This window comes from Caenorhabditis remanei, chromosome III (assembly GCF_010183535.1).
Source record: "Caenorhabditis remanei strain PX506 chromosome III, whole genome shotgun sequence".
NCBI classification, from domain to species: domain Eukaryota; kingdom Metazoa; phylum Nematoda; class Chromadorea; order Rhabditida; family Rhabditidae; genus Caenorhabditis; species Caenorhabditis remanei.
Genome location: NC_071330.1, coordinates 8,314,533 through 8,336,450, shown reverse-complemented (window position 1 = coordinate 8,336,450; position 21,918 = coordinate 8,314,533). Strand labels below are relative to the sequence as shown.

The following is a 21,918-nucleotide window of genomic DNA, read 5'->3' as shown; positions in this document are numbered from 1 at the left end:
TCAAGTGAATAAATATAAATATCCAATCCTTAGAGTGAAAATAATAACAATTATTGTAATTTCGAAATAAACTGTTTCAATTTTTGATTAATAAAAACTATATTTGTAAATTAAAATACGTTTAAACCCCCGAAAATATGGCAGAGAAACCGCCGTTCAGCGGGTGGCCCGCCGCGAAAAACGGCAACGGACTAACATCGACCTCGGTGGCTTCTAGGTCACTCGGTCACGGCCCTTGCTTTTTTTGCGCGGGAGTTTGAAAAAGCCAAGTTAATAAAAATGCGTTTAAAACGACGAATCGATGAAATATTTCAAAAAAAAATTAATGAAATTATATGCTTGTCAGGCTCACAAGTTATTGAATAATCTCAATCCGATCTCAAGAAACAATAACAAAATGAACATTTTTATTTATTAGATATACACTTTTCTCTTATTCTGACTTTCCATTGGATCTTCTTTTACATCTTTGAGTTCATGTAGATGATGCTTCATTATATTTAACACTTTCTTGAATTCTTTGATTTTACCACTTTTTGCGCTTAGCTGTACAACATGTTCAAACCGCATAGGGGTATTCGGCCGTAGTTCCTCTGAAACATTATCGATCCATTTTTGGGATTGAAGAGACAAAGCAAGTGCGTTGATTTGCTGAAATTTTCAAAAAAATGCTTTAAAAATGAAACTATGATACTGGCTATGACAACTATGAACAATACATTCGTAGAGTCCCAATTTTCAATATTGTTTTACCTTCTTCTTTTCTTCATTTAAAGCATCAACTTTGTTTAGTACACAAACAATAGGTTTTCTGGCCAATTTTTGATCATATAACTCCACTTCTTTGTTGAGTAGAGAAACTGATTCCAGCGCGTTTCTGCGAGTAAGACGGTTGTTTTTCGAATGTTCGCTTCAAGTTACCTGAATGGACAGTCTAGTTCATTTTTCAATTGGAATCCTTGAGAATCGATAACCATAACTATAATATCAGCATACTCCAAATGTTTCAGGAATTGGTATCCTCGACCACGATTTTTCGAAGCACCTTCAATGATTCCTGGTAGATCAGCTACGGATAAAGTGTATGGAGGATCTGAAGAAAGGATATATATAAGTGCCGCATGGTTAAAAAAATTAAACTAACCTTCTAAATTAAAACCATCACTGTTTGTTTCATTTTTATAAAAAGCAACTTGAGGATTAACTGTAGTGAATGCGTAATCAGCAATTTTTACTGACTTCTCTGGTACCAACGCCTTCAGAAGGGTTGATTTACCCGCATTCGGAAAGCCAAGTAGGCCAATGTTCGGACGCAGTTTCAGATGCAGTTCTACATCAAATATGTCTCCTTTTGTTCCCCTAAACAGGAAATGTATCGAACAGTAAATAAACAAAACACACTTATAATTCAGCTTGGCATAGCCACCTTGTCCTCCTCGTGCGATCAAATATCGACGGAATGGTTTCGAACATCGAGAAATCAAAGAATTGTTTTCTCTGTTGACAACCTCAATTCCAATAGGGACGTCAAAATATTGATGTTTCGCATGCTGACCAATCAAAGAAATTTTGGTAGCTGCTTCACCATTGTCTGCCCTGATCTAGAATAACAAACATCTTAGTATAATGTTCAGCTGCTACATTTCAAGCATCTCTCACTTTCATTTTGCTTTTCAATCGTTTTTTGATGTCTGAAAAAGCAAGATTTGGTTTGGCAACGAAGTAAACATCTCCTCCATTTCCTCCCACCCCATCGTGTCTGAAATTTAGTGTGATATATTTTTCAATGCATGTTTACTTACCTTGCTAAACCTGCGCCTCCCATGCCCGCTTTGACGTTCACAATATATTTATCGACTTTCAAAATGTTCAAGTCATCTTTAATAAGTTTTTGGACTTGAGAAATTGTTTCACGGAGTACACCTGACAAACGCATTGAGGAAAATTCTGTGAATGAATACAATCAGAAACAGCATTTGAAAAACGCAGAAGTGAGACTAAAAAAACGGACTAAATTTAGTTACTAAAAATAAATATCAGGTCCGTGGCCTAGAAGATGGACATATTCGGCCACAGGTCACATTTGAAATGTTTCGAATATTCGAATATATTACCCATCCGCCGGTGGCTGACCACTCGCTCAAAATTCGGCCCGGGGACGCGAAGTGGGTCTCGTTGCGGAATTTCGATTTACGGCGGCTCTTGACCGTACTTTCGCCATAAAAAAGTTTTATACTACGGTCTTCGCGTCGATGCCCACTCCGCGACCCCGGGTCGAACTTTGAGCGAGTGGTCAGCCACCGGAGGATGGGTAATAAAAACTTGTTTGTAAACCAATTCTTGCATTCACAAAAGATCAATTTATAGTTGCGATTGATAACTATTACCCATCCTCCGGTGGCTGACCACTCGCTCAAAGTTCGACCCGGGGTCGCGGAGTGGGCATCGACGCGAAGACCGTAGTATAAAACTTTTTTATGGCGAAAGTACGGTCAAGAGCCGCCGTAAATCGAAATTCCGCAACGAGACCCACTTCGCGTCCCCGGGCCGAATTTTGAGCGAGTGGTCAGCCACCGGCGGATGGGTAATACTCAAGATTAAATAAATACTGTTTTAGATGTTCGTCATAAACCCTTCTGTTATACTTAACAGCGATGGTCAATTGACCGGCCAAGCTGACGATGAAACCCCGTAGGTTCGAACCTCGAAATCATAATTTTAAACTGAAAATATTATCAGGCAACAATCATCGAAAACAATGACAAGGCAAACTAATATTACTAAAAAATACAACTGCTCGAAACAGAACAGAAATAAAAAAAAGTCCTCGAAAAAAGTGGTCAAACTAGATTCACTCCCGAAGACCATAAACTCCAGACGCTCACAAAACACTCATTCGATGAGAGAATCTGAGACTGTTTTTAAACTCAACGGTGTCGTCAGCACTTCTCACATTTTAGATTTCGACACGGTAAGATGAATCCGATGTCTCATCTGCTTTATCAAAACTTCAGATGTACCTACACCCCGGCGATGTTATCATCGACAGTGACGACACGGAAGATGAAGATAACTCAAAAAATACTGGCACAATGTAGTGATCATATATAGATGAGGTTCAGAAATTGTCTTTTTTCAGTCAAAGTCCACATGATTCCGATGAGCTCAAACATTATTCAAAGCTTCTACGAGACTTGAAGAAATTGGGATCAAACAGACAACAGACTAATAAATCAATGGTACTCAAATGGCATCATTATCACACTTCATTGAACTTTTCAGGTAAACAGACAATTTGTTTCCAAACCGCGTAAGATTATCGAAGGAGACACTCCACAACGGCCATATCCTAAGAATTTATGTGGATACGACAGACATGAATGTGGAACTGCTACTGAGATTTTCGATATGATTTTTCCGAAAAAGTTGGTTTAGAATGTTTCGCTGGCTATTATCGTTAAAATGATATAGTCATGCTATGAAATTATGATAAATAATTCAAATATAATCATTCGAATCAAAGTCGATTTCAGAAACGACTCCAACCATTGTTCATTGACAAATTTAAACTTGTCAGCTGTCGTTGAGCACTGTGATAAACTTGTCAAAAAACGTCAAGCAGTATTGGAATCGTACACGGGCATTACTGAAGAGAGCAGAAATCGAAAAAAACGGCTGGAGATATTACTTAATCTGCAAGAAATTCTTTGGCTCATCCACTTTGGGAAATTCGACGACTCTCTGGAGAAGACCTTCCGTCTAATGATTCTGAAGTTCAACTGTCGATTCGATAAGGACAAACGATTGAAACTGATAAAAAATAATGAATTGTCTTTGGTTTGGAACAGATTTATTGAATTAGAAAATTCCTCAATTATGTGTCAAAGAGAAACTGACTGGAAACTGAGACCAGTATTCATAGGTGAGCTAACTTTTATTAAAAAATTAGCCAGCTGCTGAGTATCACAAAGCTCTAGAGCTAATATGAAATGTCTTTCTTCAGATGGTCTGGCATACCTTGGCATGTTTTCCTCTTCAACCGAGTTCCCCTTACCTGTATGTTCAAACAATATTAGCCAGTTTATGCGAAAATGCTTTCAGAATATGCAAACAAGAACTCTCCTCGAGATTCTCTTACATTTCATTCTCGACGGCCATAAGACTTCTGTATACTTGCCATCATTTTACGAAAATGCCCATGACCATGTTGATGATATAGATGCTTTCCAATTCTTAATCAACTCTAAACTTATTCGGTTCGTGAACGAGCGAAACAGGAAATTTGTGGCAAAGCAAGTTCTAGCAGAAGCGGAAAAGGTACGAGTGAGAAAACCCGAATACTCGGGGAACGAAATGTAAAACCTGATCCGAGTGTGTTACGCTGTGATTTGACTCTATTCCTCTAAAAATCAATTAGTGTGACTACTACATGATTGCTTGTTTCAGACTCACGGAATAGTTGTATCTCCTATGGAAAACCTGGCATGTCTTAATTCCATTCATTGCTTTCCTATAGTCAGGAAGTCATCTTCAAAAATTGACGAATTCCTACTCGTCACATGCTTCAAGGAATCCAGTTCCATAAATGAAAAATTCGAATACGAGGTGGATCGAACAACAACAAGCATATTTTCGAAAGCTGTCGGGTTGACTGGCAATCCGCTTGATTCAGACGTAGATGACAAAAAGGAACAAGGCGAAGACCACACTTCTGCACGTTTTGAGGAAACTGTGCACGCAGAGAGTACAGAAAGTAATTTAGTATTAGAAATGCCGGAGAGCTATTCTCACTTATTCGAAGATTCCGAAAAATCAGATATAAATGAGTTAAATAAAAATGAAACTTCGAGCATATCTGACGAACTTGTGAACAACAAGTTTTCACACAGTCCTATTGCCACCACGTCAAATACGGAAACTGGACTAGACTCTGGTGTGGGAGTTGACATTTCTGATGAAGCCGTGGGTTTAGGAAGGAATCGCGTTGGCCCGGAAACAGCAATGCAAGTGACGCTTGGTGATTCTGAAACCTATCAAGACTTAGCTAGAAAAGTAGGTCAGCAATGCTCTTTAAATTTTATTTTTCTAAATTTAAGTGTCGATTATACTCAGCCACAGAGAAAGCGCGAGTTAAAACTTCTCCACATCAACTCACACTCAAACGACAAGTATTTCTGGTATGCATCCATAGATTTCCTTTGAGAAACTTATTTTTCCAGATCTCCTCATTCACTCATCTCGCCAAGTTTAATTTTGGACGTAGCAGCCAAATCAAAGTTTTTCTTAGATTAATCGCACAGTTTACCCCCGAACTTTTGCCGCATTTTCTGCAAAAGTCTGCAATATTTGAAGTTGGCACTGCGATTGAAAATTTGAAGAACGAACAAGATTTGACTGTCTGGCCTATTTTCTCAGTACTCGACTCATGTTTGTAAATAAATACTAATTGTTTTGAATTCTTAATTAGCTTTGCTGCTTTTTGTAGATTAAATAACGCTTATTTGGTGTGCATCACATCCCGAAGACTATTTCTTCCACTTCTTGTCCTTATGTTCTCGGCTTCTGGGAAACAACGATGCTCCCGTATTCCGCCTCCGCGCCCACTTTAGCAGCTTGTGAATCCATTTTCTTGAGTGAGCATTGATTTAATTTCACATGAAAACATTATGAAATTTCAAGTTTCGAATTTAAATTTTAGTTTTGTCGGAGTGTAAAGGTAGAAATCTTTCTTTATTCAACTAGTTTTGTGGCAAAATTGTGTTGTTTTATTCAAATTGATAGAGCGCGAGCCGTTTGTAATTTCCGTTTTTCAAGTCTCAGATTGATTCAGTTGCTCTTGTTCTCTGTTTTCATATCAATCTGTTTTTATTTTATATCAGATTTAGTTAGTTTGTTTGCTTTTATTGTTTTGTTCTTACCCTGGTCCACGTTTTTTTCGTTCTTTGCGAATAGTGCTCGTGCAAGATTTTTTCCAATTCTTGTTTCTAGATGCTCCGTTCACTGATATCCAGTGCGAGTACTACACAAGAATGGGCCGGTCGGATTTTATTGGCGAATAGTGGGTACATCAGTCAACAGAGAGGCCGCCGAAGAACTTTGACACCAGTTCCATGGCTTCCACCTATAAAAGAACATATTCCGAAAAACAGTTTCGACCTGAGCCAAAAAACAAAGTAAGTTTTAATATTATCATTCATTTATATAAAAGGCAAGTGGACCAAAAATATGAATTATCATCGAAAAAGTTCTCGCATGAACTTGGGTGGCGTAGCCGTGAGAAAATGCGCCGACGGCGCGCCAGCCTCAGCTGGTTAGAAATAATCAGACTTGCAAAATTCCGGGCCGGCCCGGCCCGGTCGGCCCGGATTTGAATTTTTGAACTTTTTTCACTACAATTTTTTGTCCAAAAATTTATTTTCTGAAAATTTTTCATATTTTTCCTCAAGTATATTTTTCAAAAGCCTTCGAAACCTACAAAAAATTGTTTTTAAGAAATATTTTTCAAAAAAAATCGGGAAATTTTCGAAAAAAAAATTTGAATTTTTTCAGTACTGAACTTCCGGGCCCACCGGGCCGGGCCCTAGAAATTTTCATTCCGGCCCGGCCCGGCCCGGCCCGGCCCGTTGCAAGTCTGGAAATAATCGATAAAACTTCGGAGTCCCTTTATACGCTTTCATTAGGATGTTCCAGAAATCTTCTGGACAATGTCATAAAAAAGGAAACACTTGCCGCCTCAGCATTGGCACGTAGCGATTCTCAAGAAACAAATGTCGCCATCATCGATATTCCCCATTCGTCTCGTCGTGTCGGTCTCGTTGTCCGGAAAATTGGAATGCTTCCTCAGTGGACGAATGATGGGAACCGGATTCTTTGTACTGTTCTTGAAGTCGATGAAAATCATGTTGTTAGTGTGACATCACCTGATTCGTGGTATAAAGCATCAGCAGTAGGAAAAAGAAAAGCTTTCAATCGACATGGTCCAATGTGGAGAGTAACAGTTGGTGCAGGGAATGATGATCCCACCAAATACACATTGGCGTATCGCAGGCAGTTCGCTAGAGCTGGAGTTCCAACAAAAGGTAAATAACGAACTTTTGAAAAATTGAGAATATATTTTGAAGAGAAAACATTGTTCGTTTTCCAGACCCAATTTCTTTACTTTAGAAAAACTTGGATGTTTCTTGGTAACTGAAGACGCTCTACCACATGCTGGACAGCCATTGGATGCTCGCCATTTTGCTGTCGGTCAGCATGTTACCGCTACCGGAAAAACGATCGATTGGGGATTTCAGGTAAATAACGTGTATTTTATTCAATTAGAATGGAAAGATAGTGAGGATTTTAAGGATTTCAAAGAGTATATCGATTTCAATGTATTGTTTTAGGGAGGTATGCATCGATGGGGAATGCGTGGACAACCTACCAGACGAACAACCAAGTCGCATCGAAGAATCGGTTCAGTGGGATCTGTAGGAGATGCAAGAATCTGGCCGGGCAAAAGAATGCCAGGACATATGGGTTACGAGTGGAGAACGGTTTCTGGTCTTGAGGTGAAATCATCATACTTGCAACCGGGCCGAGTCCGGGCCGTGAGCGGGCCATAGAATAACTCGCTTCAAAATGAAATTAGGAGGCGATCAAACCTGTCTAATTGTAGATCTCGGTGAGCTCTACTCGATTCTATTTTCATTTTCACCATGAGTTTAGTGAGAGCCGCGGTACAATCCATTTAGTGGCCGGGCCTTGAATCACGGCCCGGCCACTAAATGGATTGTACCGCGGCTCTCACTAAACTCATGGTGAAAATGAAAATAGAATCGAGTAGAGCTCACCGAGATATACAATTTGACAGGTTTGATCGCCTCCTAATTTCATTTTGAAGCGAGTTATTCTATGGCCCGCTCACGGCCCGGACTCGGCCCGGTTGCAAGTATGGAAATCATATTCGCTGCCCAGAAGATGATTAGAGTTCATTCTTTTTCAGATTGTCCGAATCAACAACGATAAACAAGTAATATATGTGAAAGGATCAGTGCCTGGCGACATTGGCGAAACACTTTTACTCAAGGATTGTCTTCAGGATGAAAAACGGTTAAAGGTACTGATCAGAACATGTGTAAAATACTACGAATTCTCCTTTCGAGGAAGTGTTTAAAAGAATGTTCGGTGCTGAACTCATTTAATTATTATTATTTTCAGTCCGGGCCAGTACCAACATGGGCTCCAACGCTCGAAACCATTCAAGAAGAATCCGAACTGTCGCCTGACGAAATAGTTGTGCCAAAAAATCTACTTTTCAACGAAACTTTTTCTTCAAAACTTTTTCGATTCACGTCTCCATCTATAGTTTTCACTGATGCTGATGCCAAGAGAGCAACAGGAAGAGATAAGACCAAAGCTAAAATTGCGAAAGTTAAAAAATGATTTGCATTACATTTCTAGACAAGATACGGTGTTTTCTTTAATTTGTTTTTTATTAAAACTTTTCTCCCTAGGTTTTCTATTCGTAATGAGGTAGTTTAATTGTTAACTGATTTTTGTTTAACTGCATATAAAATGCAATATTTGTTTATGCGATGGTTTTTTCTTTCACTGATGGTAGCTGAACCAAAGATTTATCTCCAAGTACCTTATTTTCTTGTTATAGTACGAATTGAACAGGCAGTTCATCAATGACTTCTGGTAAACTGAAACGGGATTGACGATCTACTAAACCCAAAATGGCTGAAAATGAAGATGAAACAATTGTCCCTGATGATCAATGCAATTTAGCTGCATCCACACCCATGAAAAGCAGTGATCTCGATGTAGGTTTGAGTGATAAACCAAATTTTAATAATTATAAATAGTACACAATAATGCAATAACATAAATTGTGTACCCTGATTAATCGACATCCGCAATTCTTTTCAGAATGTCGAAAGCCCGAAAGAGCGGAAGACATCTGTAGCGAAGTGTGATGGAGAAGGAAATCCACCTCCTGGAAGCCCTGGTGGCTCTCCTCCTCAACTCACTCCATGTAGTATTCCGCCGAGGCGACGTCGTTCCCCACGCCGTCCTGAGGTTTCAGCTTCGAGACTCCCACTGAAAGTTCTGAATAAAATATTTCAGTACCTGTCCCTAAAAGGCAAGAATTTTTTAATGAACATTTTTAATCTTATTTTATAGATCTTCGATCAGCGATGCTAACATGCCACAGCTGGAATAATGCTCTTGCTATGGAAGATAGTGACATTTGGCAACAACTTCTCTCACTTAAACTTCCTGAAGCTGCTGTTGTCGACCCTTTTTTATTCGCAGAACTTGGCTCTGCGCGAAAAAAATTGAGAGCATGGTATTACGCGTGGAACACAGACGATATCTCTCGAAACAACTATGTCCGAACCAATGGATTCACAGTACATCGACAACCGGTGGCTCAATCTACCGACGGAGTTCGTGGAAAGCGAGGTGTATCTCAAGGGGTTCACGCATTCGATATCACATGGGATGGGCCTTTAGGAACAGTTGCAGTTGTAGGGTTTGCAACAAAGTGAGTGGAACTCCGAATTGATTATGTGATTAACTAACAAATATATGCCTAGGCACGCTGCTCTTCAGTGTGCAGGTTACATCGCTCTTCTCGGCTCAGATGATCAATCGTGGGGATGGAATCTAGTAGACAATGTTTTGATGCATAATGGAACACAACTTGGAGTTTATCCGAAAATAAACAATCCACCAAAATATGAGGTAAAATAACTCAAACTGAAAATCGCATTTTGAAACCTTAATTTTCATCAATTTCTCCTGTAACTACAGTTTTCTTTAGGTAGGAGAAAAAATCCGTTTAGTGGTCGACTGCGATAAACACGTTGCATACTTTGAGCGAAACTCAGAATTTCTGGGAATCGCATTCAGTCATATTCCACCACTTCGACTTTATCCTGCTGTTTGTGCTGTATATGGCAACACAGAAGTGACAATGGTCTACGTTGGAAGCCCCCAAATGGGTTGATGTTCAACAGAGCGCACTTGCTAAATTCGCGCGCGCGTATTTGAGACCCCAAAAATTCCGAGGAAAAAAACTCCTGGGAAAAAGGCGGAGCGAAGCGCGCTGATTGGCTGCTGAAATCCTAATTAGCAATGTTGCGCAACTGATTAGCCAATCAGCGCGCTTGGCTCCGCCTTTTTCCCAGGAGTTCGTTTCCCAGGAGTTTTTTTTTCCTCGGAATTTGTGGGGTCTCGCGTATTTAAGACCCCACAAATTCCGAGGAAAAAACTCCTGGAAAATGAACTTTTGGGAAAAGGGCGGAGCCAAGCTCTCTAACTGGCAAATCAGTTGCTAATTAGCTTCCAGCAGATTTTCAGAGCGCTTTGCTCCGCCCCGTTCTCAGAACTGTCTTCCTCGTAATATGTGGGTCACTAAAAAGTTAGTACTTCAGTTTCCCGTTCCCGCAATTTAAAAACAAATATTTATAAAATTTCTTTAAAAATTGCTTTCAACAATGTATTTTCAGTTTCAATGTATTTACTACGCATCTTTTCTCTGTATTATTATGATCTCTTTACCGCACGCTTTATAATAATTTCAATCTCCTCGGCATCATGATCTCGTCAATTCTGTTTTTTTCTAGTCTTTTCACTGTTGCTTCTCGGTGATATTAGTTGTAATATTTTGCAATAAAGCTTCAAATTTTTTTTTGTATTTAATCGAGTTTTTTTCGGTCATCATTCATTGAATACCGATAATTATCTGACTGGTTTCGCTTTTCATGTGTCATTTTTCTGTTAAGCTTCGCACCTGTCTGAATCATTTCAAGAGGAAGACACAAATGATATACGAAAAGAAAGTGATGTACGAAGAAGATGATGACATGGAGAATGTTCCGATGGAAGGGGACTATAACGATGAGACAGACGAGATCAGTGCTGAAGCGTGGCAAGAGGCGTGTTGGGTTGTAATCAGTGCTTATTTCGATGAGAAGGTTTGTTTTAACAAGCTTAGTAATGTTCCAAAAATATCTGATCGCTTTTTTTAGGGACTCGTTCGACAACAACTTGACTCGTTCGATGAATTTGTTCAAATGAACGTTCAAAGAATTGTAGAAGATTCACCACCGGTCGAACTTCAATCTGAAAACCAACATCTCGGAAATGATATGGAAAATCCGGCCAAATTCTCATTGAAATTCAATCAAATCTATCTATCCAAACCGACTCATTGGGAGAAAGACGGAGCTCCAATGCCTATGATGCCTAATGAAGCACGTCTTCGGAACCTGACGTATGCATCACCACTTTACGTTGATATCACGAAAGTCGTGACACGAGACGATTCAGTGAATGAGAAACTTTACGAGAAAGTTTTCGTTGGAAAAGTACCGGTCATGCTGCGCTCCAGTTATTGTATGTTATCCAATATGACAGATCGTGATCTAACAGAACTTAACGAGTGTCCGCTCGATCCGGGAGGCTACTTTGTTATCAATGGATCAGAGAAAGTACTCATTGCTCAAGAGAAAATGGCTACGAACACAGTTTACGTTTTCTCCATGAAAGACGGAAAATATGCATTCAAAACGGAGTGTCGCTCATGTTTAGAAAATTCTTCGAGACCAACTTCTACAATGTGGGTCAATATGCTTGCCAGAGGAGGAGGTGGTGGAAAGAAAACTGCGATGGGACAAAGAATTATTGGAATTTTGCCATACATCAAACAGGAAATTCCTATCATGATCGTGTTTCGTGCATTAGGATTCGTATCAGATCGTGATATCCTCGGACATATTATCTATGATTTCGATGATCCGGAAATGATGGAAATGGTCAAACCTTCATTGGATGAAGCATTTGTCATTCAGGTGAGTACTTGAACATTCACTTTTGATTCTCACTGTCAACATTTTTAGGAACAAAACGTTGCTCTCAATTTTATTGGTGCACGCGGAGCCAAACCTGGAGTTACCAGAGAACAAAGAATCAAATATGCTCGCGAAATTCTCCAAAAAGAATTGTTACCACACGTTGGTGTTTCGGAACATTGTGAAACTAAAAAGGCTTTCTTCATTGGATATATGGTTCATCGTCTTCTATTAGCCGCCCTCGGTCGTCGCGAGCTTGACGATCGAGATCACATTGGAAATAAAAGACTTGACTTAGCCGGACCACTTCTTGCTTTCCTCTTCCGTGCCCTTTTCAGAAACTTACTCAAGGAGGTGAGTAGTTTGAAAGAAATTGTATTTTAATCCTTAGGGAAGCAGTAACAAAATAGAATTAACACTCAAATTCGTGCAACACTCTAAGAAGATGATAACTTCTTCTATTCAGATGAGAATGACTGCCCAAAAGTATATCAACAAAAACGATGACTTTGCATTGGATGTGTGTGTTAAAACATCGACTATCACCCGAGGACTAGCATATTCATTGGCTACTGGAAACTGGGGGGATCAGAAAAAAGCTCATCAGTCCAGAGCTGGTGTATCTCAAGTGCTCAATCGTCTCACATACACAGCCACACTTTCTCATTTGCGTCGTGCCAACTCTCCAATCGGTAGAGAAGGAAAACTAGCCAAGCCACGTCAATTGCACAATACTCAATGGGGAATGGTTTGTCCTGCTGAAACTCCAGAAGGACAAGCTGTGGGCTTAGTGAAAAACTTGGCTTTGATGGCTTATATTTCTGTCGGATCTTTACCAGAACCAATTTTGGAGTTCTTGGAAGAATGGTTAGTTTAAATACCACATTGATAATTTTAAAGCGTCGTTTTACAGGTCTATGGAGAATCTTGAAGAAGTATCACCGTCTGCAATTGCAGATGCGACGAAAATCTTTGTCAATGGTGCATGGGTGGGAATTCATCGAGAACCAGATCAGTTGATGACGACTCTGAAAAAGCTACGTCGTCAAATGGATATTATTGTTTCTGAAGTTTCTATGGTTCGTGATATTCGAGACAGAGAGATTCGTATCTATACTGATGCTGGAAGAGTTTGTCGACCACTGCTCATCGTTGAAGATCAAAAGTTGGCTTTGAGAAAGAGGCATATTGACCAGTTGAAGGTAAGCTGATTTTTTCAAACACAATTGGGAAAATTGCCTCGATAATCTCATTAATTCCTTAAATTGATTTTCTTGCAGGATATTGATGAAGCAAATAAATATACATGGTCTGATCTGGTTGGTGGTGGAGTGGTAGAGTTGATCGATTCAATGGAAGAAGAAACATCAATGATTGCAATGATGCCAGAAGATTTACGAAGTGGTGGTTATTGTGATACTCACACACATTGCGAAATTCACCCAGCTATGATTCTGGGTGTATGTGCATCCATCATTCCCTTCCCAGATCACAATCAGTCTCCACGTAATACATACCAGGTTAGTTTCCTGGTTTGAGAAAGATATCGGAAACCAGTATCTGAAAACTTGTAATCTGTGGATTTTTTCAGAGTGCTATGGGTAAACAAGCTATGGGAGTTTACACGACAAATTTCCATGTTCGAATGGATACTCTTGCACATGTCCTTTATTATCCACAAAAACCACTCGTCACCACCAGATCTATGGAATATCTTCGTTTCAATGAACTGCCAGCTGGTATCAACGCTATTGTGGCCATTCTTTCGTATTCAGGATACAATCAGGAAGACTCCGTAATTATGAACAACTCAGCCATTGATAGAGGTCTTTTTCGCTCTGTATTCTATCGGTCTTATCGTGACAACGAGGCAAATCTTGATAATGCTAATGAAGAGCTTATCGAGAAACCGACGCGGGAGAAGTGCTCTGGAATGCGTCACTCTTTGTACGACAAACTCGATGAAGATGGTATCATTTCACCCGGAATGCGTGTTTCTGGAGATGATGTCATCATCGGAAAAACTGTTGCTCTACCCGACATTGATGATGATTTGGATGCAACAGGAAAGAAATATCCGAAAAGAGATGCTTCAACATTTTTGAGAAGTTCCGAGACAGGAATTGTTGATCAGGTTCGTAATTCTGAAAATATTTCTTTCGGAATGCAGTTCGAAAATAATTCCGCTATATTTCTTTTTAAACGAACTGTAGCAATCAATATCATCAGCATCCTATATTCTTAGGAAAACCTATATTTCATATAATATTTTCAGGTTATGCTCTCACTTAATAACGATGGCAACAAGTTTGTTAAAATTCGAATGCGATCTGTTCGACTCCCTCAAATTGGAGACAAATTTGCATCTCGTCACGGTCAGAAAGGTACAATGGGTATCATGTATCGGCAAGAAGATATGCCTTTCACTGCTGAAGGACTTACTCCTGATATCATCATTAACCCTCATGCGGTACCGTCTCGTATGACAATTGGTCACTTGATTGAATGTCTTCAGGTATGATTTATTTTACCGATATACTGAATCCGGTCATCATTTTTAAATTATAACATTTCTCTTCAGGGAAAACTATCTGCCAACAAAGGTGAAATCGGTGATGCCACGCCGTTCAACGACACAGTTAACGTACAGAAAATCTCTGGTCTCCTTTGTGAGTATGGATATCATCTCCGTGGTAACGAAGTGATGTACAATGGTCACACCGGAAAAAAATTGACTACACAAATTTTCTTCGGTCCAACTTATTATCAGCGCCTCAAGCATATGGTCGATGACAAGATTCACTCGCGTGCACGCGGCCCAATTCAGGTATGACATAGGAAAATAGTGAATTTACTAGTATACCGATTACTGTGTGATTTTTAGATGATGAACCGTCAACCTATGGAAGGAAGAGCTCGTGATGGAGGTCTTCGTTTCGGAGAAATGGAACGTGATTGTCAAATTTCACACGGAGCAACTCAGTTCCTTCGGGAACGTCTCTTCGAAGTATCAGACCCATATCATGTATACGTGTGCAATAATTGTGGTCTTATTGTTGTTGCCAACTTGAGAACCAATAGTTTTGAATGCAAGGCAAGTATAAGACACAATCGGTCACATATCTATCTTTTAAATTTTTCAGGCGTGCCGCAACAAAACCCAAGTGTCAGCGGTTCGTATTCCATACGCTTGCAAGCTCCTTTTCCAAGAACTCATGTCCATGTCTATCGCACCGAGACTCATGGTCAAACCTCAACAACCAAAGCGTGCAAAACATCAGACAGAAGCTTGAGCATTCTAGAAACTTCACCTTCCATGCTTCTCCACTACAAACATTTTCCTCGTTCTCTTTCTCAAAATAATTCTCGGAGTTTTCCGGTTGGTTATTCTTCATCGTGGTCTCTTCTCATTATTTTGTTATCATATTATCATTGTTGTTTTTATTTTCTTTTATCTATCTGATTAATTTATTTTCTGACCTTCACTCTCCCCGAATTATCATTTTCTGATCCCAGTTTGACCTCTTTGATTATTATTATTATCAATTCAAATTTTCTGTTAAATAAGAAGTCGATGAGCAGGAATTGTCATTACTTTTGGTTTTCCAACAGTTTATTGCTGTTTTCCATACTTTCTCACTATTAATTTCTCCTCTTCCTTTACCTTTATGTGTATTTAGAGCGATTTGAGACAATACGGGAGAGCATATACGAATATGATTGACGCACGTGCTTCCCCGGCTACTCAGGCTCAACAAACTGCTGTACCATCATCAGCAAACCTCGAGATCAACACGTAAGTTCTAAAATAATTGGTTCTTTCTGATTTTAGTTGTCGTAATAAATGCGACCGCCCCATAGTAATTTGATACAAATAGCTATATTTTAGTGATTGTATTTCATATAAAAATTTTAGAGATGAAATAATGCAGTGGATTATTGATTTGCGGGATCCAACAAAACGAGAGCTGGCTCTTCTTGAACTCAGCAAAAAACGAGACAGTGTTCCTGATCTCCCACTTTGGCTTTGGCATTCATTCGGAACAATGTCAGCTCTTCTTCAGGAGGTTGGAACAATGGTCGAGTTGTAAAAAATTATACATGAAAGTTCAGGTTGTCGCTATTTATCCAGCTATAATGCCAGCCAATTTGACTGCTGCTCAATCGAACCGTGTCTGCAACGCTCTTGCATTGATGCAATGTGTTGCCTCTCATCGAGAAACACGTGGGCCGTTCCTTCATGCACATATTCCATTATACCTCTATCCGTTCCTTCATACTACCAAGATCTCACGCTCTTTTGAGTACCTTCGTCTTACTTCTCTCGGCGTTATTGGTGCACTTGTAAAAACCGATGACAAGGAGGTGAGTAGTTTTTTCGTGCTTTTGGTAAGAGAAAGATAAAATGTGCAATGTTCTAAAATCAGATTGAATTTTATAGCAACTACTTGTGGTCATCAATTTCTTGCTCTCCACCGAAATCATTCCTCTCTGTCTTCGCATAATGGAGCAAGGAACAGAATTGTCTAAAACTGTTGCTACCTTCATTCTTCAAAAAATTCTTCTGGACGACACTGGTCTTTTGTACATTTGTCAGACGTATGAACGTTTCAGTCACGTTGCCATGATTCTCGGGAAAATGGTAATGAAATTGACTCGTGAACCCTCAGTTCGATTGCTTAAGCACGTCGTCAGATGCTACAGTCGTTTGAGTGATAACCCAAGGTAATAGTTTCCCTGTAAGTGTTTTCTCAATTAAAAAAACATTTCAGCTTAACTCTTGACGCTCGCGTTGCACAGGGAGGTGCTGGGCAGAATGTAAAAGTACGCGCTCAACAAGCTCTCAAGCAATGCCTTCCGGATCAATTGAAAGACTTGACATTCAAAACACTTCTGAAAGAAGATCCAAGTACAATGAACTGGTTGAGACAGTTGCTCACCAACCTGGGTTAGTAGATTCAAATTAGCTATTCATATTTAGACCTTGTTTTCAGAAATTGACGGTGCAATTCTCCATGACGAAGAGCTGCTCCCAAAATGATATTCCTCTACTTCTTCATGCACCTTTTTTCTCATCTTGTTGTTCAGAACTCTGTGTCTCGTTTCTGTTCATACTGTTTCCCCTACCAAGCCTAATATTTTCTCAACTCAATCGTCCAGCTTTGATCAACTGATTTCATCCTTCATTTAAATCACAAAACTATTTGAAGTCGCATCTATACATACCGAATATACATAATTTGTAGTTTAGAATCACCAGAAAATCATTGCAATGGGTACGATATTCTTTTCCATCTCTCCATTTTCCTTAACTTTATTGTGAATACTTTCCTGAAATACCAAAGAGTATTTCGATATACTTCATTATTGTTTGTCTTCTTTCAGCAGAATCTTTTCTTTTTGTAATTTTGTCTTCATGAAATGTTCGATTCCCGTTCATATATACATACGTACATTTAAATTCCCCGTAGTCTCGAAATCTAGAATTTTATAAAAGAAACACCAAATTCCTACTATTACATAATTGTGTAAGCCATCAGATAGTTAGTGATGTTTGTTTCTTTCATTTTCTTATTACAGTAAATATCCTTTCTATCACTGGATGAATCCTTACGATATGTTTTTCTCCACACTTATCTTTATATGCCCTTTGTCTGAATAAATGACTGACCTCAGTTTGTTATTTTGCGTACCCATTTGTTTCAGGAAACGTTTTCAGATATAGTGTTTCATGCAGTTAAGAGGAGAGTCAATGAAGAAGAATGTTATATTTCGGTGAACCTCATTCTGACACCTTCTCTCCCTTCACTTCTTCGATGAAAAGCTCAACAGACGAAGGGACTCCCCTGCTTTTTCTCTCTTTCTCTTGTGCATCATGTGTTCTTCCGTCTGTTTGCGCGCGCGCCTCGCCAAAACCCCCACCACCATCCTAATGATTCTCGTCTCTTCAGTCTCTTTACTATTCTTTTTTCTCGTGCTTCACCATCTGCCATAATGTTGTTGGCCATTGACAGAGAGAGAGAGGGTGTCTCTATGTGTGGTTAGTTTCCGCGGTGACCCGCGCCGTTTCGAGGACGCAGAGAATTCCGATCGACGAGGGAGTCCCCTCAATGTTTTCTTTTGGAAGGAGGAACGACAATGTGTGAGATATAAAAAAGAAGAAGAAGAAGAAGCCGGGAGATTCTCAGAAGAAGAAGAAGAAGTAGGAACCATGAATACTCAACGAGCGTCCGAACAAGAAAAGGGCATATGGACTTTCAGGTTCTGCACTAACTCCCGAGCATGTTTCCAGAAAGGGTTCTGAATAATTCAGATTCTGATGACTCTTTAGATTCCTTCACTTTTCTCAACCAATCTTGGTCTTTTGAGACCCCAGACTTTTCCGTATTTTCTGTGGATCTTTGCTGAAAATACCGTAAACTCTCTAATAGAACGGCCGGCCTGTCTATTTTCCTCCAGGTCTCCAATTTGATTTAAAAAAAATAATTCTCTTAATTTTCTTCATTTCTTCATTTTTTAATCACATATTTGTCATGCACTTCTATACATTTTCACATTTTTTAACTCAAAAAATGAATTCAAAAACTATGGAAAAAGTTTGGAAGACTGCTCTATTATAGGGACAGCTCTATTAGAGTTTACCGTATATGCTTGACTATAAAAATGGATCAATCCACTCTAATGTATCTTTTTTAGCCACGTTTTTAAACATCACAGGGTAAGATAAGGATTTACAGATTGGTACGTCTTTCAGCGAACTGCATCTCAGCGGAAAGAATCACTTCACCTCTGTCAACTACGTAAATCTCCTTTTGAAGGAGCTTCTATTCTACTAAACATTCAACTCAAAGACAGTCTCAACGATGAAAACATTTAAATATATTTCGTTTCTAATCAGCATTATTATGATAGACTGATAAATTATTTATGTTTTGTCATGTTGTTTCATTGAACATACTCACAATTAAACAAATAATTCCACAAACCTGGTTCCAGAGGTTAATGATGAAACAGGCTCTTCTATTTGTTCTATACCATTATAACTTTTTCTTTTTCTATCTGTGTATCATCATTGTCTACCACCCAACCTCTCCCTATTTTCTTTCTTTCCGCGTGGCCTTCCGCGTCGCCCGTTTCCGCGCTGTGCGCATACAATGATGCTTTTCTCTCTCCCCGAATGACACACACTCCCATCGGCCGCCCCGTTCGGTCCCCTCCATCCGCCCCCGTCGTCCGCCCGACGCCCCACTCCCGACCCGGTTTACTCCCCGCGTGGCCACCCTTTACAATCGATACACGGGACCCGCCGCTCCTCGGTCCCCTTGAACAATATTACTTTCGTACTTTTTTTTTTTTCAGTTTCATACTGTCACTGTCTTTGTTTCCAACCATCATTAAAACATTTCGAAAGCCTTCTATCGTGCATGTAACCCTCCCTTGAAACGGCGGGTTTATCTATTCTTCATGAAGATCTTCAATGATATTATTTAACAGAAGCCCGGTTATCCCGTCGGTAGAAAACCAGGCTCTTCATCTGGTTGTCGCGAGCCCCGCATTGGACTTATATTTAGCTGAAAGCGTAGTCGTCAGTGCTCCTAGCAACTCTGATTGTACACTCAGCAATGTCTACTGCGCTCTGAAGTTTTGGATCCTCTAACTACCGTAGTCCTACGTCGTACATCAATTGTTTTGAGTATAATATATCAATGTTGAGGGATTTTACACTATTCAGTTTGGACAGTTTTCTGGTTTTGGGAGATTGGAGCTACAATAATACTACAGTAATCTCGTTTCTCGCTAGAGAACTATGAGTTCAAATTTTTCTGTGAAAAGAAAGCTCGCCGGCCTCCTTGCGGCGGTCACGCCCATTTCATGCGACAGTGTTCGAAAATTGCGCTGAACTGGGAGTGGGCGTGGCCAAACAGAGATGGCGGGGCGAGCTTTCCTTGCTCTGCTCGGAAGATAATGCTTTCTTTCTCAAAAACAAAATAGAATGTTAATAAATTTCATTCCAGATTTTTTTATTCCTGAAAGAGGCGGAGCCCGGGGATGTCTCATAACTACTTTCGTTATTCTTCGAACTTTATTGCCAACAAAACTGATAAAAATGGGGAATCTCTCGATTTCTTCATGCTGTCTAAATTCGACTTCAGTTTTCTTGTCCAAAAAGTTATAGACTTTCGAAAACACAACAATTAGTTTTATTCTGTCACCATGGCGTCACCATAACACCAATTTCTCTCTTTCTATCCGCTCCCCTTTTTCTCGTACTTGGTGGTGATGGCGACACGGGACATCGCCAGAAGCATAGAAGAAGAGTGGAGCAGAACGAGAAAAAGAAGAAGAAGAAGAAGCGGTGACGATAATAGGCACGTTGGGTGGGGTGCGCTTGGGAGGTCTTCTCCTCTCGCTCCCTCTCTCGCCACACCGCGCGCCTCTATTTTGACGGGCGCGGCGGTCATCTGACCGCTTCTCTCTCTTTTTTCTCTTTTCACATCCTGCTCTTTTTTCACTCTGGCTCTCTATCACTCTATTTTGGTTCCACGAGCTCCGGGAGTCGAGATCCAGGTCTTTCCCTTTTTTTGACTTCTGGCTCCGCTTCAATGGAGAATCGAGGAGCCGAGCGATAGAGAAAAGAGGCAATTTTAATTCAAAGCTTGACTATTTTTCTTTGGTAGAAGATGCCGGAAAGAAGATTAATCTTCTTTTTTATACACGTTATCCAATTTCCTCTTTTTCTGACAGAACGGAGAAGGGCTTTCTTTCGTTTTTCATGACATTCTGCCACTATTATTGAGAAACTAGTTCTCCTTCTATCAACTAGCTACGGATCCAAGTTTAAAATTATATCTCAAACTAATAGATATCATGTTTTGATCTCTTTTCTCTTTTTCTAGAAACCACGCCCCCTTTTCAATCAAAATGTAGATTGTTTTCTTTAAGGAGCAATCAACAGAGTTTAGAATGAAATGCATTCTATTTTTCTATTATTTTCTTACTAATTACGGTTAACCTAATTATCAAGCACAATCTATTCTATTCGAATTAGAAACTAGCTTGAATAAAAAAGAAAATAAACCAAGAGTTAATCGAAACTAGAAATCAAGGATTACTGTACATTCAGAAACTTTTTTAGTTTAACTCTATGATTGAGATAATCTTTCAATGGGGTTGATCTTGAGTCAATTCAAAGAATTACTCTTGTCCAGATATGAATTTTAGTAGCCATCTGTGTGCTGAATCACAGCTTTCGTTCGTGAAAAACTGCCCCGAATCAGATCCCAGTCTCAATGTTTTTCTAATTTTCTCTCATGAAACTCCTTAATTCTATGAGAATTAAATTAAAGGTAAATGATCGACTGGACTTGAGACATCTGCTGTTTTTGATTGATTTGTAAGCATTCTGATTTAAAAAGTTTAGAGTTAGGCTTAGATGAACGTTTGGTATTTTACAAAACTGTGTTTCCAACTTGAAAATTGTTTAAATAATTATGGCTTCGTGAAATTATTTATATTTGATCATATTAATCATTTTACAACATCGAAGATTTTATGATTGTGCCTATGTGAATTTTGGTTTTTGACAAAAGCCTAGCCTAATTTTCTATTACATTTTTAGAATTTTAATTCTGTCAAAGTGATGAATAAATGAGCCAAAACACAGCATGGTACCCTATAAATCTTTCTTTTCCATCGTCACTCCCATATTCTTCTTCTTCTTCTTCTTCTTCTTCTTCTTCTTCTTCTTCTCCGAGAACCATGGCGCATATTTAGTGGTTTCTTCTGACGGAAGGAGCAATACGAAGGGCTCCGCAGCGTCTAAAGGACCCCCTGCTGCGACCAGCTGGCGCCTGGCGCGACCATTTTGTTTCCCTCCTACATCCTTTGCACTCTCTGTCAAAAGATTATATTCTACACAAAAAAAGCGTTGCAAAGGATTGGGAACTTTAAAAAAAGAAAGAGAGTCGTCACACAAGTTCAGTTGAATCAAATATCTGAGTCTATCCGTTTGAGGAATCAGTTCAACTAGTTGTATCATTTTAGAGTATTCGGTTTTTTATTTTGAGATCTCATT

The 21,918-nt window shown here is 39.4% G+C and overlaps 6 protein-coding genes across 6 annotated transcripts; 5 read left to right on the top strand and 1 right to left on the bottom strand.

Moving 5' to 3' along the window:
- Positions 1-414: 414 nt before the first annotated feature.
- On the bottom strand, positions 415-1,936 carry GCK72_009979 (uncharacterized protein; the record flags this gene model as incomplete). Its single annotated transcript, XM_053727630.1, has 7 exons — positions 415-651; positions 754-877; positions 922-1,093; positions 1,145-1,359; positions 1,402-1,601; positions 1,660-1,759; positions 1,803-1,936. The coding sequence occupies 7 exons, from the start codon at positions 1,934-1,936 to the stop codon at positions 415-417; spliced, it is 1,182 nt and encodes a 393-aa protein (XP_053587207.1).
- A 681-nt stretch (positions 1,937-2,617) lies between these two features.
- Positions 2,618-5,435, top strand: GCK72_009978 (uncharacterized protein; the record flags this gene model as incomplete). Its single annotated transcript, XM_053727629.1, has 11 exons — positions 2,618-2,691; positions 2,740-2,971; positions 3,015-3,094; positions 3,140-3,239; positions 3,283-3,425; positions 3,534-3,922; positions 4,004-4,056; positions 4,102-4,317; positions 4,447-5,052; positions 5,097-5,177; positions 5,220-5,435. 11 exons carry the CDS (start codon positions 2,618-2,620, stop codon positions 5,433-5,435), a joined length of 2,190 nt encoding a protein of 729 aa, XP_053587206.1.
- A 553-nt stretch (positions 5,436-5,988) lies between these two features.
- On the top strand, positions 5,989-8,424 carry GCK72_009977 (uncharacterized protein; the record flags this gene model as incomplete). Its single annotated transcript, XM_003105951.2, has 6 exons — positions 5,989-6,173; positions 6,691-7,079; positions 7,165-7,292; positions 7,386-7,550; positions 7,985-8,098; positions 8,200-8,424. The coding sequence occupies 6 exons, from the start codon at positions 5,989-5,991 to the stop codon at positions 8,422-8,424; spliced, it is 1,206 nt and encodes a 401-aa protein (XP_003105999.2).
- A 296-nt stretch (positions 8,425-8,720) lies between these two features.
- Positions 8,721-9,997, top strand: GCK72_009976 (uncharacterized protein; the record flags this gene model as incomplete). Its single annotated transcript, XM_053727628.1, has 5 exons — positions 8,721-8,807; positions 8,914-9,019; positions 9,169-9,532; positions 9,585-9,732; positions 9,812-9,997. The coding sequence occupies 5 exons, from the start codon at positions 8,721-8,723 to the stop codon at positions 9,995-9,997; spliced, it is 891 nt and encodes a 296-aa protein (XP_053587205.1).
- Positions 9,998-10,814: 817 nt separating this feature from the next.
- On the top strand, positions 10,815-15,136 carry GCK72_009975 (uncharacterized protein; the record flags this gene model as incomplete). Its single annotated transcript, XM_053727627.1, has 11 exons — positions 10,815-10,967; positions 11,022-11,843; positions 11,892-12,197; positions 12,310-12,710; positions 12,757-13,045; positions 13,124-13,363; positions 13,435-13,977; positions 14,119-14,358; positions 14,425-14,670; positions 14,728-14,850; positions 14,987-15,136. 11 exons carry the CDS (start codon positions 10,815-10,817, stop codon positions 15,134-15,136), a joined length of 3,513 nt encoding a protein of 1,170 aa, XP_053587204.1.
- A 423-nt stretch (positions 15,137-15,559) lies between these two features.
- Positions 15,560-16,884, top strand: GCK72_009974 (uncharacterized protein; the record flags this gene model as incomplete). The annotated part of the gene is made up of 6 exons (XM_003105894.2): positions 15,560-15,639; positions 15,760-15,910; positions 15,957-16,208; positions 16,285-16,568; positions 16,616-16,791; positions 16,838-16,884. 6 exons carry the CDS (start codon positions 15,560-15,562, stop codon positions 16,882-16,884), a joined length of 990 nt encoding a protein of 329 aa, XP_003105942.1.
- Positions 16,885-21,918: the final 5,034 nt, after the last annotated feature.